General features: G+C 45.4%; 2 protein-coding genes across 7 annotated transcripts in view; one reads left to right on the forward strand and one right to left on the reverse strand.

The window, feature by feature from the left end:
• The window catches only part of Astn2 (astrotactin 2), a 987,955-nt gene that overhangs the window by 721,852 nt on the left and 238,137 nt on the right, over positions 1 to 27,966 (forward strand). The gene's annotated exons all lie outside the window — the stretch shown is intronic.
• Positions 15,669 to 27,131, reverse strand: Trim32 (tripartite motif containing 32). 2 transcript variants are annotated; one of them, XM_057784273.1, is made up of 2 exons: positions 27,052 to 27,131; positions 15,669 to 18,767 (listed from the first exon to the last, which is right to left on the reverse strand). In XM_057784273.1, the coding sequence occupies exon 2, from the start codon at positions 18,689 to 18,691 to the stop codon at positions 16,724 to 16,726; it is 1,968 nt and encodes a 655-aa protein (XP_057640256.1). In that variant the 5' UTR covers positions 18,692 to 18,767; positions 27,052 to 27,131; the 3' UTR covers positions 15,669 to 16,723. The 2 variants fall into 2 exon arrangements, with proteins under 2 accessions (XP_057640256.1, XP_057640254.1); XM_057784271.1 differs by having other exon boundaries at positions 15,669 to 18,770; positions 27,052 to 27,104.

The following is a 27,966-nucleotide window of genomic DNA, read 5'->3' on the forward strand; positions in this document are numbered from 1 at the left end:
CTTCTTCTTCTTATATACCCACTGTCTAGTAACTTCCAAGTTTTCAGATTCCTTATGCTAAACAAGAGATAGTAATTCCCTTCCGTAACTTTTAGGCAAATGAGATGAAATAACGCAGGTAAAATTTCCAGAACTCAGTGGGTGCAGGAAAAATAGTAGCTTGAAATAAAGTGAAAACTATAAACATTGGCTAAAGATCCTAGACCTGGCCACAGCCCTTCCTAATGGGTGACCTCAACCTGTGCTTTGCCCTGTGAACTACGTGTGCCACTGGAAGAGGGAGGCATTTCTGAATGTTTTTTCAACTCAGCAGGACTAGAAAGACTAGGGAAAAGATCAAATAGGACATTTGAAAAACAATCATGAACATTTTCATAGCTCTCTACAATTGATGGGTTACCACATCCTTATCCTACCACCTTTTCCAGGAAGCAAAGAAGGAATAAGCAAACACACCTCCCTTTGTAGAATGGAGAAGAGATAGTGGACTCTCCTGTACCACATATTCATCAGTGGGGGCACTGGGGACTGCATCCCCACCTGGGCTGAGAGCTGCCTTCCCTGTACTCAGAATCTCCAGACATTGGAAGTAAATGTCCCCACTCTTTTTAGGCCTATAGATCTTATTTCTACTTCTGCCCATTTGAAGAGTGGCCACTGGGAAAAAGAATTCAGCTTAGTTAGCAGTGCCTCCCGTAGAAACAAAAGGGAGGCTGCAAATTTTCTTCTCAGCAATAAAGAAAAGTAAAAGCCAGAATAATATCTCCTTGGCATGCCAAAGATGAGTGAAAAGGTCGAACTAGGGACAAAGAGTTATATCTATCACGAGGTGAGGAGCCTGAAGGACTAGACAAGTCAGTAAAGTGGTATCTAAACTAACCTGCATCCAGGACAAGGTAGGCTCTAAAGGCAATTCAGTGTCTAAAGTCATCCCTGGAAGCTAGGAAGCTTTGGCAAAGTTAGCATGCAAACTGCTCAGTCTGTCAGATTCCTTTAACCATCACTGTGCCAAATGCCTTTCTCTAAGCCCATGTGACATCCTGAGAGTCTTGTGCCGGAAGTATACTTACGAAACATGTTGTGGCATCCATGCCCACCCCCCAATGGGACTTTATTTCATTGCCTGCCCTGATATCTGCATTCTCTACTTATCTGTGACCTTGCTATTGAGTCTTCAGTTATGATTTATGTTTATAAATTCATTCATGTATAATATTTGGGAATAAAACAAGGTTTCATAGTCAGCTGGGCACCCATTAAAATCCCAGGCATACATGTGGCCACTTGTGTGATCGTTGGCAAGTTGATTCACTCTCAGTTTCCATATTTGCAAGCAGAGTAGCTGTGTAGTCTGTATAAGAAAATAGGTCTATGAAGAGATGTCTCTAGTGCCGAGGCAGAGCTCATCCAGATACTCCCCACTCCCCATTTAGACTACAGCCTTCCAGGGTGTGTGTTCAGAGCTGCAAACTGGGGCGTAGAAGAGATGTAACTGAGACTTCACTACCACCGCTTGTCAGCTGATATAGGATCAGGAATGGTTCTGATTGGTCTAGGGTGGGGAGTGACCTACCTGGTAAGTTCAACTTCAGTATTAGGACTGGCTGTGGAGGTGGGCCAGAGAGGAATCAACGAGGGTTTGTGACTTTCTACTATGTACTAGACTGGTGGATACATAAATTACCAGTCTCATGGGATGGTTTATGGTCGTCTTTTATTTTGTACAGATAATGACATTATAAAGGATAGATATGAATATGGGATATAATTGTTGAACCTCTGTGAATGAACAGAGAGAAGGAAAAGGAGGAGGAAGGAAAGAAGGAGAGACAAAAGTAAACCCAAGTCCAAAGAAGTAGAGAAAGTCTAGAAGCAACTCATGAGTAGGCCTCTTCTGAGCACATGGCCTCCCAGACCTTTGTCCCCTCTGAAAGGACAATCTGTTCACATATGCAGTTTTTGAATTTTCTTGCATTTATAGTTTAGAGGGTTGTCCCCAGAGATAAACACCCCTTTTAAAGGTGTTTTAGCTCTACTGTAATTTTCTGGGCAAATTCTAAGGAATGCATTTCCGTCTGAATTACCATGTACTTCTGAATGCCAACTGGAATATTCCTGGGCTACTTTTTGGGAAAGTCTTTGGCTGTTTGAAAGTCAGATGCAGGCATCAGGCTGTGGGGAGGGGAATACCAAGATGTAGTTAAATGTCACTTCCTCTTGTGCTGACGAGGTGTGGCCAAGAGCTGTTGTGACCTAGAGAAGTCTCCAGAGCTCTCTATTTCCTGAGGGAACTTGCTTCAAAGACAGCAAGGAGACATGAAAGGGCTTGTTCTCAGGATCTGAGACCTCCGGGGTGCCAGCTGACTTCTCTTCTTGCCTGACCTTTCTGTAGCGTTTGACAGTCTACTGCTTCCAGCTTGATGCATTTCTGTGCTGTGTGCATGAAACCAGATCTTTCTGTGTCCTCTCTTCCTCCCTCTTCATCTTCCTTTGCAAGCATATCCTACTCTGCTAAGCCAGTAAGGTCCAACAGGAGGCATGTCCTTTTGGTCCCTTTTTCTGGGCTATCTATCTCTGTGTCAATCAATCTGTTACATTCTTTGTTGTCGTCCCTACACTATGACCTCACCCTCTCCCTGACTTTTATCTCCTGATCCAAGCCTTCCTCTGAGGATTGCTATCCTGCTTGTTCTCCCGCAGGATACACGCAACTCCATACAACCCAGGGCTTTCCTAGACTTCTAGCGAAAAGTGCCATTACTCCGCTAGAGGCAGAGCCAGGGCCCGGGGAACCTCAGCACCTCTCTTTCCCTTAATTCTCTAGCCCATTTCCAAACCTTCCCAAGTTCCATCAACTTGCATTTCCACGTAGCTCCTGGATGCTCTCGCTGTTGTTGCTCTAATCTTGCCTTCATACCCTACGCCACCATCACAGCTTGTCTGACTTGTCATCTTAGTGTCCCACCTGAAGCTATTCTTACCCCACATTAGCCCATACTACACAGCAGTCCTAATGAGACACATGACATCCAGGCTTCTCCAGAGAAACAGTATTTTTCTGTTTCCAGCATATTGAAAATATACACACACACAAGAAAGAGATGGTGATAAAGTTATATCTGATGAACTACCTTACACAGTTACTACAAAGCTCCAACACCTGAGGTAGGTAGATTGGAGACCCTGGCAAACTGATGATTTACTTCTAAGCTGCTGGTATTAGTTGAAGTCTGGAGGCTGCCAGTTTAACCATAAAGAAGAACCAGTATTTTCATGAGGATGTGAGAGCAGAACAGGCCAGCATGAAGCTTACGGCAGCCCACTAAGAAGCATTCATGCTTCCAGCTCATCTGTCAGCCTGACTGTTCTGCTGAGGCCTTTTGATAGCTTAGAAGAGACTGACTCATATTAGAGAGGTCACTCTGCTTCACATGGTCCAATGGTTTAAATAGTAACCTCATCCAAAGTCACTCTCTCATATGTCCGCAGGATGTTTGACGAGACATCTAAACTCCAGTGGCTCCATCAATTTGCCTCATAAATGCAATCATCACAGATCAAATGGGAGGGCTTATTATGTTGTTCATTGAATTCAAACTCCTGGAGGTCTTGTTGCACTGGGGATAACTTCTAAACATATTCCCATGGCCTCAAGGCCCTATAGGTTCCGTCTGTCTCCATCCAACCTCTTCATCACCGTATGTCCCTGTGTTCCCTACCCTTCGGATCCTGGAAAAATCTGTGGTCCTTCTGCAACTTACCCTTCCTCTGAGTTTTGACCTTTATGGTCTTTATAGTCACTTTAGATCACTCAACTCAAATGCCATTTTTGCAAGAGATCTTTCAAGAAGAACCGGGCGGTTAAGCACCTCCATTACATTCTCACTGAAGGACAGTAGATATAACTAATCTCAGTTATAACTTCACAGTCATAGTTTGTGTTTATCTCTGTTACCCTACTGGAAGCTCCTTGAAGGCAGAGACCTTCTTTCTGCTTGGTAAACATTTGTAGCATCACGCTTAACCTTTGATTGGCATGCACATGCCAATCAGCAATGTTTACTGAAGAACGAATAAAGAAATAAGCCTGGGAGAGTCATGTATATCTTACCATCTTAGCCTAAGTGTTGTCTCTTTTTGGATTTTATTGGGGAAGAAGGTGACTACAGTCCCAAAGAGTGTCTGCTTCAGGGACACTGAAGGCTTCTGCTGTGCAGAATCACTTTGTGGAAAACCTCAGAGTACCAATTTGGGCTTAGATACTGAGTCCAATGAAGGGCTGGTTCCTTCATTGCCAAGGGGCATGAACTTGGGGCCCTACCTCATTTCCCTCAAATGTAGCATGGGTTAAAATGCTCAGGATGGAACACAATCATTTTTACTTGGGACCAGCACAGGTTTGGGAGCTGGCCAAATATCCCTTTCCTGTTGCCTTTTGTCATGGCTTCTTTGTAGAAGATTGTGGGGTCCATCTAGCAGTGAGGTAGTGCTATATCTTATATCCAATAGGGAGAGACTGGAGGAGGTTAAACATAAGCCAGACACCTCCTTGCGGGACACCAGAGGAGAGAGCCAACTTGCTTCTTCTCAGAGCCATGCAAAAAGACGATACAGGATGCGGCTCATTAAACACAAATAGGCCCTTGAGATTGCTGTTTCCACAAGATGAAATTACCAAAAAAAGTATTTGTTCCTCGTTTTAGACTGAGTCCATCTGGAACAGAACACCCTAGTCTTTTTCCTATGGGTGTATGCCGAGAATAATAATCCTCTGCATGCGTTCAGCATGGTGTGTCTTAGAAGGCGCTTTCACATACATCACTTCACCCAATTTATTCTTCAGAACATGTCTGTGGGGCAGGCATTGTTATCTGCATTTCATGCTGGAGGAATCCAAGGCTCTGAAGGGTGAGGTGACTTGTCAAGCGTTCCCAACAGGGAGATTGGCAGAGCAGAGATTTGAACCCAGGCTGCTTTAATCACAACATCGGTGTCCATCCACCTACATCCCAGCAGCCTCAGCGAACTTTTTAGATGTTAGCATCAAACCCAAGGGAACCATTTGTTCTCTTGTTCCGTTTCTCTTATGTCAGTTGAAAGAAGGGAAGAGGACTGAGGCTGAAAATTTAGCTCTCACCCTGAGCAGAGGCAGAAATACTCTACTCAGCTGTTCTTCTCGGTACAAAATACTTCCATCTCCTAGAGCAGGGGCAGCGTTATAAGGTAAAGAAAAACAAACAAACCACAACAACAACAACAACAACAAAAACAATAACCATAGGCCATCTTGTGTTGCAGTTGGACTTTGAAGTCAGGGAAACAGCTGGGGGCAGGGACAGGAGGAACAAAGTTTGTTGATAGCAATTGAACTGGGGTCTTCGTATAGACCTCAATATAGAAGCTAAGCTGACCCCTCTACCCTTCCGTTATTCATAAAAAAAACTTTACTATCATCTATGCTTTGGGTACTGTGCTAGATGTAGCAGTGAATTAAATGCTGCTCCGCTTATCATGACATTTGTTGTATATTTGAAGAAAGGTAATGGGAAGGGCATACAGTAACCTGTAATTGCTAATGGAGGAAACAAGAAGTGAGTTGTGCACACTCCATAGAGACAGTAATGCAGGCCAGTAAAGCATCCTAGGATACCCAGAGGAGACAGGCGAGAAGCCAATGAAGTCAGTAAGGAGAAGGAAGATGTTTCCGATAGTAAGTAAAGCATGCACAAAGTTATATCTGGGATTAGCAAACAAAACAACCCCCCCCAAAAAAAACAACAACAAAAACAATATAGATTGGTAAGTGGAGCTGGAAAGAGAGGAGTGGTGGTAAGATAAACCTAAAAGAATAGAAAAGAACCAAAACCCACTGTTAATTAAAGACCATAAGAACTACGTACATTATCAGGAGCAAGTCAAGGTCATGCAAAGGTTCTACACATCAGTTCTTAGCACTTTCATTTCAGAATTTCGCTTGAGTGTAGGTAGAGGCTTGACTTGGGGTGGGAGGAAATATATGTGGGATGCTATATGAACATCAAGAAAATCTAATCTAGGAAATAAAACAATGGCATCTTAAAGTTCAGTTGTCCTGAGGATAAAGAAAAGAATAAATGGATGTGAAACTATTCAGTTGGTAGTTTAATGTATGATGATGAATTAGCTTCATATCATTATAAAAAAAAATCTGACCTAAGCTACACAGGATGACATTTATTTAATTCACAGTTTTGGAGTTTCAAAGCCCTCAAGTCAGTCAGAAATTTTTGTTCGGATGTTTAGAAAAATACGAATGACAGAGGCAGCGGCTTACATCAGGGCAAGAAGTTTCATCATGAATCAGAAATCAGAAGACCAGAGAGGCCAAATAAATGCCTTTTTATAAGATTATCCTCAGGAAAATTAATAAGCCTTATTCACAGCTGCCTTCGGCATTGTTCCAGCAACCTAAGGATGCTCCTCCTATCTTCACACACTAAAAGTTTCACTGCTTTCCACCTCTGAAAACTAAGCCTGCAGTCATGATGGACACCTGTGGGAGGGGGAACTGACCTATGTGCAAGCCTTGGCCTTGTGATTGAATCACGCGAGGTGGAAGGTAAGCAGCAATGAATGACTGAACGTTCCAAGCTCCCAGGCTCAGTAGCCGAAATGGCTGCTAGTGCTCCATCGGTGGAGTGAGGAAGGGGCATTAGATTTGACAGAGCTGCCGTCCTCATTGAGCATGTGCAGTCTGAGGCACCAAAGGCTATGAAACTGGCCAAACAAAAAGGCAACTGGATATGCACCGATCCAGTGAGAAAAAAAGGTAATACTTAAAAAATAAAAATTTGGAACCCAGCTGTAAATGATGGTAAAATCACGGAAGAGAGTGCCTCCCAAACTCCCAGCCCCCTAGAATAAACGGAAAGTTCCTCTTTGCAATTTGTTTCTCTGCAGAGCTACTCCACGATCAGACTCTGTATTGTTTCTGACATTTTATTTATATAGCCTTTATTGCATTCAGGCAGCATGCCTATGTCGTTCAGTTTGGGCTCATTTTTGTTTGCACAAATCTTATAGAATATTTAAGAATAGTCCTCATACATATTAAGTGTTTGGAATTCATTGATAAGAAAAAAGTTTATTCTTGGTGATTATCCTCAGAGTGAAATGGAAGGGTTTTGCTTGGTTTTATTTATGGTTTCAATGCACCTTCATTTCACTAACAATTACTGACTCTGAGTGGCCCAGGTACATCCATTCCTCATCCTATGACCTTTCTTCCAATAGATCAATTAGTGAAAGCTTATTCTCCTGGATCCAGCCTCTAAGACCTGGATCAGGTGAAATGATATGTGTATCCTACCCGTCTCTATCCCTTGAGCCATGCCATTTAACTTTATTCCTAATGTCTTTGTGGAATCGTTAAGTATGTCAAACAACTTTCACATCCTGAGGCTTAAGAGATTTATAGAGTTAGTATTGTTAAGTTTCAATACAGGCTACTCTGAAATTAAACTTACCACATTCTCATAGATCATATTATGAAGTCATTTTCAATACTCAACTCTAAAGCGTTGTCACTCTGAAGCAGGGGGGCGTGCCCCCACACTAATATTGAGGCTGGTGGTAAAACATACACATTTCAGAATATGATGTATTGCTTATGTAATGAAACTGTTGAGAAGAGGCTCACATCTGGAAAGGGCAAGAAAGACTAGCATGGCTTTTTTTTTTATTTTGTGCTTGCATTTTAATTACAACATCACTTGCTTCCCTCCTCTTTTCTAAACCTTCCCGAATGTCCTTCCTTGTTCTCCTTCGAATTCACGACCTCTTTTTTCCCCCATCAAGTGTTATTACAAGCATGTATGTATCCTGTTCCCAGCTTTACTTACTTGACCAGTTCCTTGTGTAGAGTAGAGGTCTCGTGGCCTCAATCCATTCACTTTGGCATGTCTGTTGGTGTCCTCCTTGTTCAACTGCCTTGGCTTTTATAGGGTGCTGGTAATAGGGAGTGTAGAAGGGGATGGACTTGGTACCATATATTGTGTGACTTGCAGTCTTCTCTGGCATCCAAGGTGGAAACACCTATGCTTTCTTCTCAGTTTGTCCAGATGTGACTCTGAAGAGGATGTGAGCGGCACAGGGCTTGAAAGTGTACTGCAATTAGTACCCAAGGTGAATTTAGAACTTTTGTTGTAATCCATCAGTCTTAACATCTGATAGCCGAAACATGTACTGCTTTGTTAAATGGAATTTGAAGTTGCTTAAGTAACAGTTACGACCATCTATGAAGACTGCAGCATGCGTGTGGGAGGAAGTGAACATTCCAGTACTCCTTTGGTGAGAGGTAACTGTCAGGGGGAAACAAGTGCATGCTCACTAGTAGTCGTGTCTAGAATGCCGGACAGAGTGAGGAATGCACTGGCATAGATTTTGTATGTGTGTAGCTAATGTTGATTTATATCATGGAAAGCAAGTCAGTGTTGTTTCGCCAAAAAAGGCAGTCTTGAGTAGAGGGACCTGTTTTGGCTGCCATTGGTAGGGACAGATAAGCCGGTCACTGGGTAAGCAAAGGTATCCACTGCTGAAGTTTGACTACTTGTGCCTACTCTTGGGTCCTGTTCCATTATCAGGGACATCCTAGTCCAGGTCTACAAACTAACAGCTTTCCAACAAGTTTCATTTCGTGGTGACCACCATTTGTGAAGTGCATAAACATACTTTGTTAACCAGTTAACCCTAAAGAACAGTCCAGTTATCTGAGTGTCTGGGGATGGAGCAACTTTCACCAGTACCATATCCTGGCAAGGGATGACTAGGGGAAATCTTCTAAAGCAGATGGAGTGCACCATATGGCTCTGTGGTATAGCAAAGAGCTCCCACAAAGCTTTCAGGATGCTGTTTATGTGACCCAAAGTTTAGCAGGCAGCTAACTGTGGAATGGCTCAGATCCCATGATATCTGATATCTGACCTACTTCTAGAATAACCAAGTACGTGGCCAGTTACTGCATCCTAATGGCAGATAGCAGGCACTAAGGAGACAGATGTAAAGAGGTAACTTACAGCTATCCAATCTGGTCCAGACTTCAGGAGGCATGTAAGACTGTATTATATTTATAGGGGCTTTTGTTGCACAGAAGTCCAGTTAAGATGGGCCCATTTGTCAGTTGCTAGATAGAACGTAAGTAAAACTAGAAGTGAGAAATATGTTATCTTTAGAAATTAGAGCTTTGCAGAAGTTGACCCATGTGGCAAGAACATTTACCATGTGTGATTTAGTGATCCATCTCCCTTGACGAACTTTCTTGGTAGATTATTTGCATGCCCTCATTGAAGGTGACAAATGAATAGTTTGGAGAAAGATGTGCTCAGTGTGATGTCATCAAAGGTGGCTGTGGTTAAGATCTGTATACAAAGACTGGGTGAGGGCATAGCCATTATTGTGCCCATTGGAGGTGAGGGCAAACTGGCCCAGTTGGTTAAAACAGGCACAGAAATTTAACCTTTTTTTTTTTTTTTTCGATCAACAACTACAAGATACTTAGCAGTTGTTGGTCAGAGTTACTAATTTCAGCAGTAACCAGCATGGTAGCCTTAGGAGGTGTACCCTCCACATTAAGACTACAACAAACAATGCACTGTGAGGAGCCATTTGTTCTGTGTGGGTTTAAGAACATTCTAAATTGAACCATTAGATGGTGAACCTGCGGGGATAATAACTCTTGTCTAAGCAGGTCTACTATATGAGTTTCAAACCTCAAAGGCCTTCTTTTCATTTAAACTTAGCCATATTAGCCATTTTACTTAACAGGAGGAGGATAGGGAAGTCCATGCAGTCCCATTTTGTCAAGGCAGCTGCCTAGAATCCAAGACTTAATTCAACTTTATTACTCATTTGATCAACATGTCCATGCCCACTGTGGGATAGTCAGGGTAATGGGTAATTGGGGTGATGGGGAACGTAGCCAAGGCTGCTGACTAAAATGAGACATACATAGTTATCTTCCTTATGTGGCCTGAAATGTTCTCAGTAGAGCTACCCCCAGATTACAGGGCACTCTGTTTAAATTCAGGGGAATTCTCAGATAAAGCTATAATCTGATCCCACTTTTAAGGACACAGTTTTGCCAATTTCAGCAAATGTTAAAAGTCAATTCACAAGGGAGACTGCAGAGATACAAAAGGCAATTAGCAAATTTCTATGTCGTTTGGTGTGGCAATATAAATAATTTTAGCAAGGTTTGGAGTTTCAACTGGGTCAAACCATGAATGTGTTCCATTCGTTGCTGTTTCAAGTGTTTGGACAATTATTAGATGTAGCTGGGATGGGGAATCCTAGTTAACCCGCTAATGTTTCCCCTCCAGTCCCAGACCTGCTATCAGCAGGACCGGATCTCCTCTGACTACAATAGCCTCTTTAACAGGGTTTAAGATGCTGGGCCTAAGTCACACTCAAATCCATCCCCTGGCCACACTGTGCAGGTACTATGGATGTTTTGGGGATAACTCCTCTCTAAGTAGGTCTGACATAGTGGTTTCAAACTTCAACTCTAAGGATCAGACCTAGTCTGACCAAGTGGCACAGACGTTCTGTTCAGTCATGTGAACCTATCTATCTTTAGACTTTCATATTCCACAAAACTTTCCTTCACATGGGTGACTTGTAGGCCCTGCAATTCACAGGCTATTGTCTAGTGTTGGAGAGAATGGGGGCGGGGAGGGACAAGTGACCAAAGGTACAGGCTAAGCGTCATTCCTCTGAGTCTTGGTTGCAGTCACAGCTTGTGCTAATACTCGGACTTCTGAGAGAGCTCAGGTCTGGGCGGATACAGGATGAGCAGGATTAGGGCTGTGTTCTGAAGTGGCCATCGAAACTTCCAGCCTAGCTGAGTGCACCTCTAACTGGTAGGGGTCAGCAAATGCAGCCACAGCATGGCCCCGGTGACAAAACATGAAAGCCCTTCCAAACTAGTTAGCAAGCTAAACCAAACCCTGGGAGCCCTCTAATGGTGGTGACTGCCTAGGTCCCAGCTTGCTGTGCCAACTACAGCAGTCAGCCCCTCAAAGTAGAACCTTTTCAGAAAATCTTGTTTCCAACATTGAAGTCAGTGGCACTAACTCTCACACGAAACAGACATGAACATGTTTATTACCCACACAGGCGGCTTTCTAGAAGGAATGCTGTACTCCTGGGAAGGTTCAAGAATAACTTGATCACGAAAATCAGAGCAGCTTGGTTTTTGTAGCTTGGAGGTAGGGATGGCCAGGGACCTTCCCATTCACAGGCTGTGGCCGATGGGCTGTAAATGCAGTGCAGGTAGTGAAGGCCTAAGCGCCTGAGCTTTCTTACCAGCAGGGGGCAAAAGCAGCAATGGTGAATTGTAAAAATTTCCGGCAAAAAAAAAAAAAAAAAAGATGCTGTTCTACTACAAAATAGCAGAGCACAAAACTCATCTGGTTCGTGCTTTTGAGAGGTGGTTTCACATCATTTCAGAAAAATAATTTAGGGGAAAATACCAAACCAGTGATTCCAACTAACTTTATCTTCGCTTTCCATTACTGAGAACCCTAGATTCTGATCACAAGGGAAGCCTCACTGAGCCTCATTGTCAATGAAAGGAAGGGTGAGGCTCAGCCCTGGATAAAGAACCCTTCACCTTTTCAGGTCAAGTGGACGTTTAAATCTTTGGGCTCCTCGCTCTGTTCTCCTTTTAATTTGCGGGTACAAGCCTATTCTTCTGCAAGGCTCTCCATACTTGAAGGTGCTTCAGCAACCAGAGTTCCTCAGCCAGCATTTTTTACTGCAACACTTGGCATATTTTGTCTTACGCCATTTATCTTATCTTTCAGTGTATTCGGTTTACATTATTTTATTTTGGCAGCCAGACTACAAGCTCTCTGACTGTGAGGGTCATGATTGATCTGTCTTTGCACTCATTGCTCATCCGACTCTTGCTGATAACACAGTAGATGTCTCGTGTGTTTAATGAGCAGGTGAATGAATGAATAGGATCCCAGGCCCTATTATTTTTGAAAATATGCAATGTTGTTATAACCAAGTAAACAGTAAATCACTAGAGGGAACTTCTGATTTCAGTTGTATAGAAAATGAAAGCCCCTGCATTTGACATATACAAACTGCTAATGTCTCAGTCAGGATTTGTGTGAGTTACTGAAGAATTTTCCTTCAGGAATGGGGCAGATAGGATCCTCACCAGTTCGTCTCCTCCATGGGGCACAAATGAGAGTGGCTTTCCGGGACAGTATCTAGTTCCCACGTGACTCGAAGTGCCTTGCAGGCTGCTACTTTCCACCTCCCATTTCTCCATCACTATCCAGGAGAGCTGGAGCCAGAAGCATAGAGCACAAAGGCAGAAACTGACTGTAAGGCCCTGTGACTGTCACAGAGCTAGTAAGCAGGGGAGCAGGAACAAGAGCAGCACCTTCCGCTTCCAAAGTCCAGGTTACAACCACGTCCCAACACTTCTTCCTCGGAATGGGATTTGAGGCTCTCCTTTTATATGACTCTAGATACTGGATTGAAGAAAAACTCATTTTATGCTGACATAGTAGCAAAAATGCATGATTCCAAGTTAAATTTTCTTCCATGCACTACTCTAAAATCCCACTCCCTTGAATCCATCTACCTCTCAGAGTCAAGATGTTACCTAACTCGCTCTATCGAAATTAGACTAGGCTCTATGCAGAGATGAGTTCTGCCTTCCCCATTCCAACAGGCCCATTCTAGGTCCAACTGGCCTTTTAATCAAGAAGCCAGGCCATGTTGAATAAACTGTTGCTTCAGTAACATAGGCCTGGAATTTCTTGTCAGCATTTACACAAAGAATGTGGATCAGCTTCCCACTACAAAGAAGTCTTTACCCTCTACAGTAAGCCATTTTCTTAACTGGGCACTTCTACACATACCATGGCATTATCTTTCAATCCTCATAATGTTCACCCTTTGAGATATAAACTGTCACTTCCTTTTACTAGATAAGGAAACTAGAGTTTAGCAGGGTTACAAATGGCCAATAACTGAGACAATAGCTACAGAATGAAAACAGTTGGCCTGAGGTGAGGTGTACCCCAAAGTGCTGAGGTTTTGTTTTGTTTTTCTGCCTTCTGCTTTCCATGAGCACACAATCAAACTGTAGCAAATAATACGCAAGACATTAGGGAGATGTGAACCACAGCTTGCAGAGAAAAATCAAGATCATGGGTAAAGGTGATTTTCCTGTTTTCTCCCAGTATGTATGGAGACTACTGTGAGGTCACCTGCAACCTACAGATACCTGGAGGAGACAGAGCCTCAAGTAGACACAAGCCTGACTAAATCCAGTGATCTTTCCATTGGAAAACACTGCCAGTCTGAGGACATCCTCAGCAAGCTTGCATTTAGATGGATCCCCATCAGCACTAATACTACAAGATAGTCTCAGTCAGCAGTCTGTGTGTATATTTTGCTCAATTGGTTTTTATCTTACTACCACCCTGCTTGTAAAATTCATCCCAGCACCCTTTGTTTCATGACTGTGATTGGCTGTGCAATCCCTCCAGGGGCTGCACATCCTCATCTGTAAACCAACCTCCAGCTAGGATGTAGCAAAGACTGGAATCTCACATTAGACCTGTCTTCTAACCTCTCCTATGGGGGCGGCTAGTGCTTCTCTTAAGAGGCCCCAATTAGGACAACACAAACCACAAGACCACTTCAGCATTACTTGCCTTACTGCAGATACACTTACAAAATTCAAGCCAAATTCACTGCGATTCACAGTAGAGTGGTCTTCTATACTCTCCGAGAGTGCACTGTACTCTTGCTATAATTCAGTGCATATACGGCCAGAAGAGAAGCACACTGTGGCAGAACAGGGAGTTCAAACACTGCAGACAAGAAAGATGCTGAATAATTACATAAAAAGTTAACTAATTTTAACTAGTTTTATTTTTAAACTCTTGGTAGAGTACCTAACCTCTAGTACTTAACAACACAGAAAAAATGAATCTCCCTGTATTGCTCCAAGAATGACAAGGAAGCAAGGGTCAAACTTTCACTTGCTTTTCTTCTACATCTTTCAAAGGCCTTGCCTGGGAATCTTCCTCCAGTGTAGGGGAACTACCAGGCAGAAAACTGAAGAGTGAAGTGAGAAGGTATTTGAAATGAGGCGCAGAGCCGGGTATGGGCCTCAGTGAAGCTCATACACATGGACAAACGGGCACAGGCGTTTAAACATTAGCTACCACCTAGAAAGGAGCAGAAAGACTTATTAGCACGCTTGTGGCTGGGGGAGGAAACAGCTGAGGAAGGTTCCAGTTCTCAAGTATAAGCCTAGAAAGCATGAAAGTTGGGAAAAAAGAGGCAATTTCCAAAGGCTGGAGCAGCAGGGCAGCTCCCGGCAGGCACTCTTCTGCAGCTGGAGAAATGTCTACTAGCGAGCACTCCGGCTAGCAGGCCGGCAGCGGTCACGTCAGTATTCTCTTACCGTTTCGAGACACAGAGGGCATTTTTTTTATTTCTGTTTTCTTTTGCTAAGCAAACTATCCAGTTGCCATGACTGATAAGCTGGAACTAGATTACCTTGTAGCTTGACAGCTTTCACAAAGTTCCTAAGGTTCCTAAGTGTGTAGTGGTAGCACAGGGGTCGTAGGAAGGAGAGCCCCCAATCTGCAGCTGCAGTCATGACTCTTCGTTAATTTCACAGGGCAGATTTGCATGTAGGTTTCACTCGGGAAAGAGGGCTGCCACTGTGAGGGACAAACCTATGATTAAATGGGAGCCACTCGGTTTATTTAATCAACATGATAGATAGCTGCAAATTCACTCTATTTAGCACGGCCTGAAATATCCAAAGAGAAAATCAGCCAGACCACCCCATCAGATTCCTGCTCTGTTTGAAAGCCAAGGCACGGCTGTGCTGCTGCAGGGATGGGAGGAATCGGAATGCCGAGTGGAAAGGCACTGGAGGTTCCTGGGCCTGCTTATCTCAAGCTAACCCTAGCACCGCGTGCATCCTTCCACTGCACACTGTGTGACAAAGGTTTCAGTCACTGTTACTGCCTACACGAACCTGCCACCTACAGCAAAGACAGTCGGCTTCTGGGAGTCACCACAGACAGAGTGGCTCTTAAGTGACTGAGTCATTGTGGTGCACTTTAATTGGAACAATTTCTTCTTATTTCTAAGATTTTGGAAAATGAGATGTAATTTCATCATGAAAATGTGGCGTTTTCTCTAACTGAAAGCAGGAAAAACTAGTCCTTACCCACCCACTAGAGGGCAGTGCACCAATAAAAAATCTGGGGGCATTTAATTCTTTCTTCTAAGAAAGCAGAAGTTTAGCTCTTTGGCTTGTAAGCACTCCTGAATATAAGATAAAGATATGTTGCTGAAGAGACGGGGAGGCCTGTGAAATCTCATCCCATATTCTCACTGAAACACACATAGCTATCTTCCCTCGCATACTACAATTTTTACAAAAAGCACATGGGGGAGACTCAGTTTTGAGCAGGATGCTGGTGATGCTGGACTGATTCTGTTCAAATACACGTGGGAGTGGGGATCTGTTTATCTTTACATGATGGTATTCCGAACTGCATCTTGAACTAGATAAAATGCTATGCTGTCAAAGAACACAGTACAGATAGGAAAAAAATAACATAATACAACCCTTTGTCTTCTGAAATTTATATTTAATTAAAAAATGAACATCAGTGATGAAGAAAGTTATCAATTAGTTTAATGCTTGACAGAACAGAAATAAATTTCAAAGTCAAATAGTATGCACTCACTTGAAGAAAACAGTTACCTAACGGTTTGTTCATCAGTAACGAAAATGGATGTGTCAACCTTCCCGCATTGTTGGTTGAAGTCCACATTATACAGTTCTTCTGACAACTCTTAGCGCACATCAGAGGAAAGCGTATGAAATGATATGAGACCTAGGGGGAAAAATGCCAAATTTGCTGGATATGTTAGCATCTGTTTGCATGTTCCCATCTGCCTTGGCTATGGTATAGTTCTCACCTATGAACTCCTTCACAAAGCAAGCAATTTCTAGACTGACGTTTTCAACGCTATCCGACTAGGGTCAACCCATCCTCTGGCACATCTGCAACGAAAAGACAATCCATGCTGGCAGAAATCCCCCAGCCAAGAGGTCCTGCTTCCCAAAGGGACTGTGTGTCACTTCTGGTGGCACTTAACGATTCAGTCTCACACTGGTACAGGGGATCGAGAGACACCATGCTAGAGATCTATCACTGAAGGGAGGCGCTGACCCCACTGCAGCATGCACAGGGACGCAGCTGGAGTTACAGTATCACAGATGACACACATTGTAATAGGTAGGAAACGGCAAACTAGGGAGGAGCAAAATCAACATCGATTCAACACCAGTACAAATCTCAAAAACAGGGGCAAAGCGCTACAGTGGCCGCCTACTAAAGACGTGGACACGTCTAACCTCTAAGCAACTTCGGCTAACAGCATCATCTCTCCTATTTGGGACAAGGTACCGGTCAAAGCTCTAAATTTAGGCAAGAGGGAAAGAGGATTTGGGAAAGGGGAAGAACATGGAAAGAGCACTGAAAACTAGAGTTTCTACAATTCTAGAGCAATCTGGCTAGAATCAGGACACAGGCCACGTCTACTCCACAGTACCATCAACAACCAGGGAAGGAAAGGGAAGGAAACTCAGCTGGGGGAAAGAAGGAACTGGTATCTCTCTTCTTTAAGGGGTGGAATATCTTCTCAGATGGTAGCTGTACATCTTGACGCAGTGATCCCAACAATCCAGGACCAGCAGCTGCCCCTTAGGCGTGAGGGCAATGCCCACTGGACAGGTAAGACCCTCTCGAATCAGAACGCTGTAGCCCCCACCCTTGGGAAAGTGGAGAATTTCCTTGCGGCTGCTATCAGCCACAATGAGGTCACCGCGAGCATCCACACACATGCCAGCGATGCAGCGGAAATCCTCATTTTCCGAGAAGAAGTGACTGATCTGCCGGCCCAGCTGCCCGTCAGGGCCCACGGAGCCAATGGAGAAACCACCCTCCAGGTGGTGTTCATTCTGCCGGTTTTCCACGTTGAGACCCAAGCCCTGGGTGAAATAGACGGTGCCTTCAGCATCGCAGGTGACAAACTTGGGCCTCACAGCACTGCAGAGACAGCTGTACTTGACGACTCCTGCTCCTCGGTCCACCGTGAAACACCAAAGCTTCCCGCCTTCCACGTCAGTCACCACAAACTGGCCAGAAGGGAGGGCTGTGACGCCCCACGGTTTGCTCAGCTGGCTCCTGTGACAGGCCACGCAGTGGCCATCCAGGGTGTAGACTTTAAGGGAGTTGTCATAGCTGTCAGTCACACCGATCAGCCCATGGCAGTTCATGGCCACTGAGAGAGGCGTGAGATTGGGCAAATCGGCTCCGAGGAAGCTTAGCACAAAGCTGTCGATGCCGCTGGGGCTGCGGCGGATCTCCTTCAGAAAGCCTTTGCGATTGAACACTTGGATGCGATAGTTGCCACGGTCAGCGACCAGCACCTCACTCTGACTGGTCACGTAGAGACTGACTGGAAGATTGAACATGCCTGGGGTGCTGCCCTTTGCCCCCATCTTCTTGAGAAAGAGACACTGCTGGATACTGGAGCCTGCCTCAGAACTCCGCTGCTTGGCAGGTGAAGCCCTAGGGCTGGCAACCACCTCCTCAGGGCTCATGTCCACTTCTCTAAAGGTGACAGAGGCGGAGGCAGCAGATGCTGTTGCCCCCTCCATTGCCCACGAGTCTTCCATGTTCACTGTCCGGGGTTTCTTCACAGCCTGCCCGATCTGCAGAGGCCCGACGTGCCCTACTTTAAGGAGCTCCACATCTTGCAGGGTAAGCTCCCGGGGCAGGCTGGCAGTGAGCTCCGGCTCCTCCTCGTCTGCTGTCTCCTCCAGCAGGGCTACATCAGCCTGCTTGATCTTGGCTAGAAAGTAGTCACAGCGAGACACGGCCTGTACCTCCGCGATGTTGAGCAGGTAGCTCTGCTCCTCTACCACCTGACTGTTGGACTTCTCAACCTCGGCCAGAGAGCCTGTGAAGAACTTCCGAGAGCGGGCTAGCTCTTCCTGGACCCTGCGCTCTTCGTGGCCATACTCTTGAAGAACAGCCTTATACCTTGCCTGAAGGTCCCTGGAGACACCTTCCAAGGCTACCTTCCGCCTCTGCAGCTCTCCCATAAGTTCCCTTAGGCGAGTCAACTTCTCCCCGAAGTCTCTCCGCCGTTCCTCAGCCGCCTCCTTGACGGGGAGTGTACAGTGGCCAGGGGGTTGGTGATCTGCCTCCCGGCAGGGCTCACACAACACCAACCCACAGCTTCTGCAGAACTGTCGAGGCAGCCTCCGGCCACAAGCTCGGCACATGAGCAGACCCACGGCCTCACTGAGCCCCGCTGTGTCGATGATCTTCAGCACGGTCAGGTTATCCGTCAGCTGGGTCAGGCTGGTGATGCGAGTGATCTTGCTGCAAAAGGGACAGCGGACGCCGTTGATGCTACTGGCCAGGAGCTTCTCCAGACACTGGCGGCAGATGGTATGGCCACAGTGCAGCAGCTTGGGCCGCAGCTGCTCTTCAGTGAAAGACTCCATGCAGATGGGGCATTCTAGCACTTCCCGGAGAGCATCCAGGTTCAGATGCGAAGCTGCTGCAGCAGCGGCCATGGCTCTTCCTGCAAAGGTTCCTGCTAACACAGCCCAGAGCTGAACAGCTCAATATTCATGCGTCAGGGTAAAATTCCTGCTAAAGAGAAAAGCAAACCATTATTCATTTGTCTACTGCCTATGTAAGTTAATCCTGCCTATACTATAGTTATAATCAACTTATCTAACAAATGTTTTATTGCAGTCAAGGTGTCTCAGGCAATGGTGACACACAGAAAAAAAAAACATTAAAACATTATGTACGAGCGAATTCAGGGAGGAGCCAAAACCCCCTAAAGGTCAGTTTCCCTATCATCTATAAAATAGAAATGACAGCATCTATCTTATATGGTTATTGGAAGGGTTGAATAATATGATATACAGCAGAAACGCACAGACCGCAGAGACAATCACGTGCAGGTCCACACCACTTCAGCAGGACAGTGGGTAGTGATGGAACCTGACAGCCGAGGCAGGCTGCTCACAGGTGGTGCTACTTGGAAGATTAAGTCTTGAAAGCAACGAAGCCATGAGACGTAAAGGTATTTTAAGCAAAGAATACTGTGTGAGTTTGATGTGGAAGACTTTCTATTCTGTCACAGAGTTTATGGTCTGTGATGTTTATGGGCCAAGGAATTATTGAGAGAGAGAAAATGCTGATGACTAACCCTAACCCTTGATCCGGAAAACTTCAGGTAAGGAAGTAGCAAACTTTTCATGTGTCTGTCTTCCTGCTAGCCACCCCTGCAGCCTAGGCATCACAGACACTGAGCTTCAGCATGCATATCCTGCCCTGCTTTAGAACCAAGATAGGAAAGTCAGGAATCGAGGTAGACTCAGTCTGATAGATACTGAAGGAGACTCGTTCTTACTTAAAGGAAAACTAAATTTTAGCGGCTGTAGCACTTACTTGGGTCTGGAAGAACACAGAAATGAGATGGGAGAAAAAGCAGCAGGAAGGGGGCAGGGCCTTAACAAAGCCGAGAGAGCAAACAGTAAGCACTAAGTTCTGTCTACTGGGAAAGCAGAGAACACTCGATTTCTCTATATTTAATTTTCTGCGTTTGAAAACTGGACGCAGCACACCCTTTACTGGGTCCACGGAAGGATCAGATGAAAGAACACACTACTGTGAGTGCACCAGGAAGGCCCTAAGTGAACTCTGGGTCTCTCTTAGCCTCATGGTAAATTTGCAGAATATACTGGGAGCCATGAAAATGCGGAGTGGTACTGAGGATGATTAGTGATATTCAGGGTACAAAGTGACTTTCTTGTGAAAGTCAGTGTGGGACAAGAGCTTTGCAGTGAGGACGTGATGTACACAAAGAGAAGAAGGCTGTCTGTGGGAGGGGTCAGAGAGACCAGTTTAGAAGCTATAGCGAGAGGCCCACATGAGGCAAGTGAACTGGGGACAGGTAGAAAAGCAAAAACACTCAGTGAGATGTGAAAAACAAGAGGCACAAGGGAAGCAGCAAAGTGCAAAAGATGACCAAATATTCAGGCCCAGCTGACTTGAAAAGCAGTGGTTCCTCATCAGAACAGCTCATTTCTGGCTTACGTAGCATCCATGTCACCCAAGCTGTATCGTGAATATCCCTATTCTTCTGTAGACATACTGCTTATGAAACAGACTGCAGTCTTATGCCCTTGTTGACTTACACCTAAAATTAGAATGAATACATCCAGCACAGTAAGGCACATGAATAAGCCTTTCTTAGGTGCAAATCTTATCTGTAGTCTTCTGATAGGGAACTGGCCATTAAGGAGGAAGAGGCAATACGGAGGGGAGGGGGGGTTAGCTTGGTCTAACAGACAGCAGCTAGGTGAAGAAAGCCCCATCCACATCATCAGCTTTCTCCAGGATCATCGGAAGGAGCAGTTAATGGAAACACAGCAGACCCAACATTTGTCTAATACCAGCTTCTCCTCCAGGAAATCCCTCTGTATCTAGGTACCTCACTGGGTACCCTAGGACCTACTCTGTGCCTCAGTGTTGTCCGTGCTTATTCTCACCTAATCCTCACTGTAACAATGTAATGTGGACAAGATTTTTATTGTCCCACTTTACCAATGAGAAAACAAATTTAAAAAAAAAAATCAAACAAACTGGTTCAAAGGTCTCAGTTCAAACATGGCAGGACCTTCGAGAACAAATACCTTTACTTATTTTTAAGCCAATATTGCTCCCAAGCTTTTTCTAAAAAACAAAAACAAAAAACAAACCCCAAACTGTCATTCAATATTAACAAGTGCTTTTGCCTGCACTCTACGATACACTGCCTTTCAAACACACACTTTTCTGCCTGAAAATGGAGCAATCATCTGGCTCTAAGACTCAGACAACGCAGAGTGGGTTAAATCGATTTATTAGCTGGGGGACCCAGTTCCACACTCTCGCTTTGCAACCCGTTACAGCTAAATCCATGCCTTGACAAAAACAACAAATTACGGGTAGCATGAACCTTAAATGGTCTCCTGTGGTATCACAAACTGTGAATGCCGAATTCTCAATTTGGACCTGGGGCAGTGCCACAGAAACACCAATAGAAGCCCTGAGTCGGGATCCATGCAGCCTCTCAGTCCTAAACAGTAGCTTTTTTTCTGTGTCCTGTCATCTGGTACAACAGACTGAGGGCAGCATTTGGTGCATGGATCCCAAGCATGTTTCCTTACGCTGTGCAAGGACATCTGTTCTTCCTGGAGCTGGTACTGCAGACCAGCTTGCTAAACAAGCCTGCCGATGTGTAAAAATACCAGCAAATTCTTTCCCCAAATTTCTGGAATATTACACTACCTCTTTCAATTCAAAAGCTTTTTGCCCGTGTAAGCTACCAGCTTTATGAAGTGAATTGACTATGCTCACAACAAAACACAAACTATTTCTCCAGTCCACAGCTTCACCAGATTCTTCAAAAAGATGTCCAAAATCCATGGCCTGAAGCTTCTGGATTTGGGGAAGCATAAACCTGAAAAGTTCCTGAACTACTACTTCTATTCCCACCATCACAGAACATGGCTTTCACTCAACCTGACACACAACGAAAAGCCGGGCCGACCCCGACCCAGCCTCTTCTCCAGAAGGGCCTCTCTGACCACTGTTAGTGTAAGAATGGATCACATGGAAGCTCAGTTCGATTCAGCTTCCCTGAAAAGGCTATTCACACGAATGAAACTTCCTCACTATGCCCAGCCTTTAGGTGTGCTGCCCAACTCCTGCCAGCTATAAAACTCTGTAAAGTCAACACACTATTTACAAGCTTGGCTGCCTCCACAAGCCCTTGAACAAATTTCACATTGTTCACTCTGTACCCCAAAGTCTTGCCCTTCCACTTTCTGTAACTTCAGTTTACCTTGTTCCCTTGCCCCCTCACCATAATGATTTACACTGTCCATCCCAAACTGGCACCAGAACATCTCACGACTATACATCTTGTAAAGCTGTATATGTTCTCACGGGTCCTCTTTTGACACCCGAGTTCTGCCAGTCCACGAGAGAGGCAGTTGGACAGCAGAAAGAACAAAGAGAAGACAGATAACAATCCTTGACGTCAGACAGACCGAGACAGAATTTTAGCACTATCACATATACAATGTGGGGCAAATGCTAAGTTACCTAACCTCTCTAGGTCTGGCAAGTTATTCCATCATTCCAGGCCTAACAAATTCTTTAACCTCTCTGGCATATAAATGTGTGTGTGTGTGTGTGTGTGTGTGTGTGTGTGTGTGCGCACGTGCATTTCCATCCATCCATGAGAACTAGGAATAAATTATGCATATAGATACATATGCTGGTAACTGGTAGGCAAGCAGTGCCTTTTCAGTAGTTGATAACAATAACTATTAACGTAATTATGTTAGTAACATTAAGAATCATAACCAGGGCCGGCGGTGGTGGCGCACGCCTTTAATCCCAGCACTTGGGAGGCAGAGGCAGGCGGATCTCTGTGAGTTCGAGACCAGCCTGGTCTACAAGAGCTAGTTCCAGGACAGGCTCCAAAACAACAGAGAAACCCTGTCTCGAAAAACCAAAAAAAAAAAAAAAAAAAAAAAAAAAAAAAGAATCATAACCAGTACTTGCATTCACAAATAATTCAGTTTATAATCTGTATTCTGAAGGGAAAGAAGACCTGCCCTCATGGACTGCAAAGGCATATAAAGATTAATATAAAGGACTGGTCAGCTTGGGAGGGATTTGACTGAGAATGTAGTCTAGAAACTAGGGAGTAAATTAAATCACAACTTCTGATCAAAATATAAAGTGCAGGAGCCTTTTCATAATCAGCAGAGATGAAGTACAAAAAGCTAGAGTGAGCAGTGGTCTACCGACTGAGGAAACTGAGGCCAAGGGAGGGAAACGAAGTGTCCACACATCACAGGCAGAACTGGGCCAAGCGGCACGGGCCAGGAGTGACAGTGCAGGCATGACCTGGGCTTTCTGGCTCTGTCCCAGCTCGAGCACCTACACTGGAGATCTGGACAAGTTACCCACTTCTCGGATTAGCTATGAAATGGCCTTTTACGGCAGTATTCCTCACAGAGTAAGGATTAAAAGAGACCGAGCAGAAAGCACTTAGGCAGCACCAAGCTAGGCACAGAAGCGCTTTTATTACTATTAGCAGGAACAGGAACAGCAGGAGCTACTGCCTGCCATAGCGGTGCACTACCCAGACTGTTTAGGAAATAAGCAGACACCTTTCAAAGGCAGACTACACCTAAGGCTACCGACACCCCTTCAAGCCACTCAAACTCAGCCTCCTCGGAGATTGTCACCTAATCTCAGAAGAAAAACATAAGAGCAGAACCAAGGTATAAAATCCGCAGTCTTTATCCCCATATCCCACTTTGTTCTCGGGGCTTTAGGCCAGGAGCAAAACTGAAGAACTTTAAGCAACTAATGAAGTAGATCTTTGCAGAGCAAAGTCTAGCCCTGTGCTTGGGGCCAGAGAGAATTTTTACAATAGATGTAACGTTTTTCCAATTTAAAAACTAAACATAAATGGCAATTCAACAATTAACACACTCACATGGTTTGTGGTTTTTTTTCTTTTTGAGACTTATCACTTCCTTTCAATGACGGTATTCAAGCTGCACTTCCTCCTTATGTACTTTTACCGAGTTTTAATCAATTGTGAAAGTGTCTCAGTGCCACAGAGGCCACCCACTAACAAAGATTTCCAGCACACAAGGCTACCACCTGCTACTCCCCTAGCTCTGGCCGTGGAGACAAGTCTGTGAACTTTAGATTGAGGGCACTCATGATGCCTGCAGATAGCTAAGATCATATCTAACTGTTACCTTTTGGCAAACAAGGAGTTATATGTGCCAGGCATTTTTTGTACATCGCATGTATGCTCTTACCTGTGTCAAGGGCATGTTATCCCAAATCCTAAGTGACACTCAGAACAAAGTAACCTGTCCAGGTTCTCCACCCACGGTGGTAGGCAGCAGAGCAGCACCTCGGATGCCCACCTGTGAACACAGTGGCACATCTCTCCACCCACTCAACACGTTACACTGCCAGGAAGATCAGACAACTGTTCCCTCCAGGCAAAAGCCGGCTACGAGCTTGGGAAATGCACCCAGGAATGATTTTTAAATTTTTCTGTTCTATCAGAAAGGCACAGTGCAGTCTCCCAAAGGTACCACATCTGCACACACAAGAGAGAGCACCTCGCAAACTCTCCGTGACTTCTGGAGACTCTCTGGACACAGGCATGGGGCCCTGAACTGCCAGAAGGTCCCGAAAACAATGGCGTCATATAGAACTGAGTTTACATGCCGGATTAAGCATTTGTTCTATGGCTTAGGATATATCACTTGGCTTTTTAACTTTCTGGCCTACAGAATAAGGAATACCATTTAGACTGTCAGCAGGATAACTAGTAGGCTTCATTGAGAGCGCGTACTTTAATCAGCACTCATGGTAACTGACTGTGTTTTTTATCTGGAGCCTGACTCGAGCTAGACCATCAACAAGCAAGCAGTAATAGCTTATTTCAAAGCTAACTCAACCCCTATCAGGCATTTTCCTAGGCCATGTGTGCTGATAGTCCAGCTAAGTCTTCTGCCCTCTGCTCCTGTCTAATTTGGTTTTTAAAGCTGGCTTCAGTAATGTTGTACCTGGTTTTGGAGTTGATAAAGGTAATCTACCCATCTGGTCCAGGGACAAGATACCCAAGAGAAGCCAGAGCAGTAGCTGCTCTCCTTCAATCTAGGGCTGCCTTCCGCTCGCTCGAGGCCCCACTGAGCTGTTCTGTCAAGCCAGCGGCCTCCTTATCTCAGCTTGTAGCTCCCTCCACCTCATCTTGCCTAACCCCAAGCTCCTTCCATTATCTCTCCATTGGCTCTGGTGTAAGAGCAAACTAAGGACAAAGTGCAGGACTTCTCCTGGTCAATGAGAATCATCCACTGTAGCATACGGGGCCACCCCCTTTCTATTAGGAACAGCTGAGAAGGGAAGACGCACTGTGGTGAGGATCTATATGGCACTTTCCTTCTGCTGGTTTTAGTTATGTGGGCTTGGACCAATGACCTCCTAAGCCCTAGTTTCACCTGCGCGCTGGGCATTGTAAAGCATATTTAGAAGACTATAATGAGAAGACAGTACATAGAGAATCTTTTACAGCCGTAGCTTCTGAGCGCTACTGGGCACCAGACAGTAAGCGTCCTGGTTTATTTCACTAAGTTATCACAACCATCTTATCATGTAGGTCCCTAAAGGGCTAGCACTGAAAGGTTAAGTAACTTTAAAAATTACAGAGCGGGAAGGGAGAGAGCCAGGATCTGAACTCAGAATATCTGGAACCAGGTCCCTCCACTTTGGCATAATTTGCATTTCAGGCTAGACAATGCTTTACTGATAGGGTTGTTATCTAGAAACCAATAGCTCCCACACTCCAACTACCACAACTGACAAGGTCTCCATTCAGACAGTGTCAAATGTTTCCTGGCAGAACAAAATCACCCGTGGCTGAGAACCATGGCTTTGGATTATGACACAGGCTGCAAACTCAGCACCTGTGAGGCTCACCCTTGCTCTCCCACACTGTTTTGTTTCTCTCCCAGTCCTAACTCTTTGGCTCAATACCTTGGAGGGCTTAAACATCTCTCACAGTTTGGGGGTACAGCTGGGGGGGGCAGGTGACAGAAGACCTTAGTTTCCTGCTTCATTTCCCCTACTCCTTCCCTTCTTCCCTGAGGCCTATAATGGAGGGTCTGCAGGGGGAGGGGCCGGTCAGTCAGCGAGACTGCTACCCTGTATCAGGATAAAAGGCCTTTAGTTAGGAAGAGGAAGGCTCTGCCCTTCAGAGAATGTCAAACTCTCCTTCAGGATCTCTCAAGACTCGTGACTTATTCCCAAACCCATGTGTTCTCCTAAATCCTGTTCATTCGTAATGGTTTATTTATGCATTACTTTCAGGTCCCTGGGTCTCCAGAACACCCCCTTGGTTCAATTATGCAGAGACCAAAACAAACAAACAAACCCTCCTTTCGTGGCCTAAGAACCAATTGGCAAACTACAATCTAGTTACAATATTCACCCCCCCCCCACCATTCAATCTTCTACAAACTCCATTCCCAACCTAAATCCCCAATCTAGAATGCAACCTTCTAGACTGTATGTTGCAACCTTGCAATTCATCAATTACTTTTGTGTCCACATCCCTCTGATACTGCCTTTATTCAATCTACTTTCAAATTCCCACATCTACCACTCCTGTATGCCAGCTCCAAACTCCAGCCCTATTTCTGCCTTTCTTCGATCTGAGAACCCATCTGCATTTTCCTCATCTTGTGCCACCTCCACCCACCCCCGTCCTGCCTCACGTGTTGCCTCCAAGCCTTTGCTGCGATTTGTTAACTAGAAGCTGATTCCCCTGGGAACTCACCCCTCAATCTCGTCCAGATTCTACTACAGAAATCTCTTTCTCTTCAGCAATTAGCTTTTTTCAAGGCCCTGAGTGTTCTCAGATCTTGCTTCCATTCCACCGATCGACTCAAAGCCCCTGAGATTCTGCCCACCAACCCCCAACCTATTTCATCCATGCCTCCCAAATTCCTTTCTACTCCTGATATTCTGCACCCAGATCTCTCCAGGGACTTCAGATCCCCCCCATCTCCTACAGGCTTCACACTGTCTCTCCGCAGGGCCCCCACATGACCACATACCTCCCGAGAGGCTGCAACTGCAAATCTCCCCTCAGCCCCTTTGCTCCCTTCCCCCAGCTGCATCTCAGCCCCTCCGAATCGCTCCCGAGCCCATCCCTCCCCCACCCAGTCCCCGCCACTCCGATCCAGTCCCCCAATTCTGCCTTTCAGTCTTGGAGCCCGGCGACCCACCACAGTCCCCGGTCGCAGACCCTCGTTCCCTCCCCCCCTACCTGACCGCCCGCGGCTCCGACGCGAATCCACCGCTGCCAGCCCACCCGCCCGCCGCCCTTTTGCGCATGCGCCACTATGCACTTCCCACGTCGGCCGGCCAATTCGCAGGACGGCCTGTCCATCACCGTGCCCCGCCTCCCCGAGGCATGCTGGGGCTTGTAGGCCCTCAGGCCCAACGCTCGCGGCCCAGCTGAAGAGAAAGGGGTGTCTCTGGACACAGAGGCCATCACAGTTTGTGATCCAGTTTTCTGCCCTGTCTCAAAGTCTAAACCCGGACAGTCAATGCTGATCTCCCAGTAGTAATCTACAGAAAGGCCGGGCACCTTTCAGAAACGCCTCTTTGTACCTCAGCTTGGGAAGACAAACACACTCCTTTCAATGAGCTGTTCCTGGGGCTAGGTATTTCTGCCATGACACATTCTTCAGCCTAGTCGCTGAACACACTGCGTTTAGGAAGGAGGTTTCCTTTGCCAAGTAGCGTGAAGGCAGCAGAGGTTGAAACGGGCAAAGCCCTGCACTGAACCTTGTCAGGGGGAGGTTTTGTGGCCTCTCAGTCCTGAAGGTAGTTTGGGGACAGGTCTGTAGGAGCCAGCCATGATAAGCTAAGTATGAACAGATTGTTAGGCCCAAATCCGCGGAGTCCCCACACAAGCCAACAAGGAAACTGAGTCCCGCATGTAAAAACAAAGAGCCTTTATTTTAATCAAGTTTGCAAACTTGGTCTCTCCCCATGTGCAACATATTGGAATAACTGGAGAGCCCTGAGCTCAATTAGAATTGGGGTTTTATAGTAGTAAAGGTGGGGGTGGGGGTCTCTGAGGTTTAGGACATCTGATTGGCTGACATTTGTCTAGGGGTGTCCTGGTGAGGTGCACTGGAAGGTGCTCCTATCTACAGCCGTTGGAGTGTTAGGC

This window comes from Chionomys nivalis, chromosome 11 (assembly GCF_950005125.1).
Source record: "Chionomys nivalis chromosome 11, mChiNiv1.1, whole genome shotgun sequence".
Lineage (NCBI taxonomy): Eukaryota > Metazoa > Chordata > Mammalia > Rodentia > Cricetidae > Chionomys > Chionomys nivalis.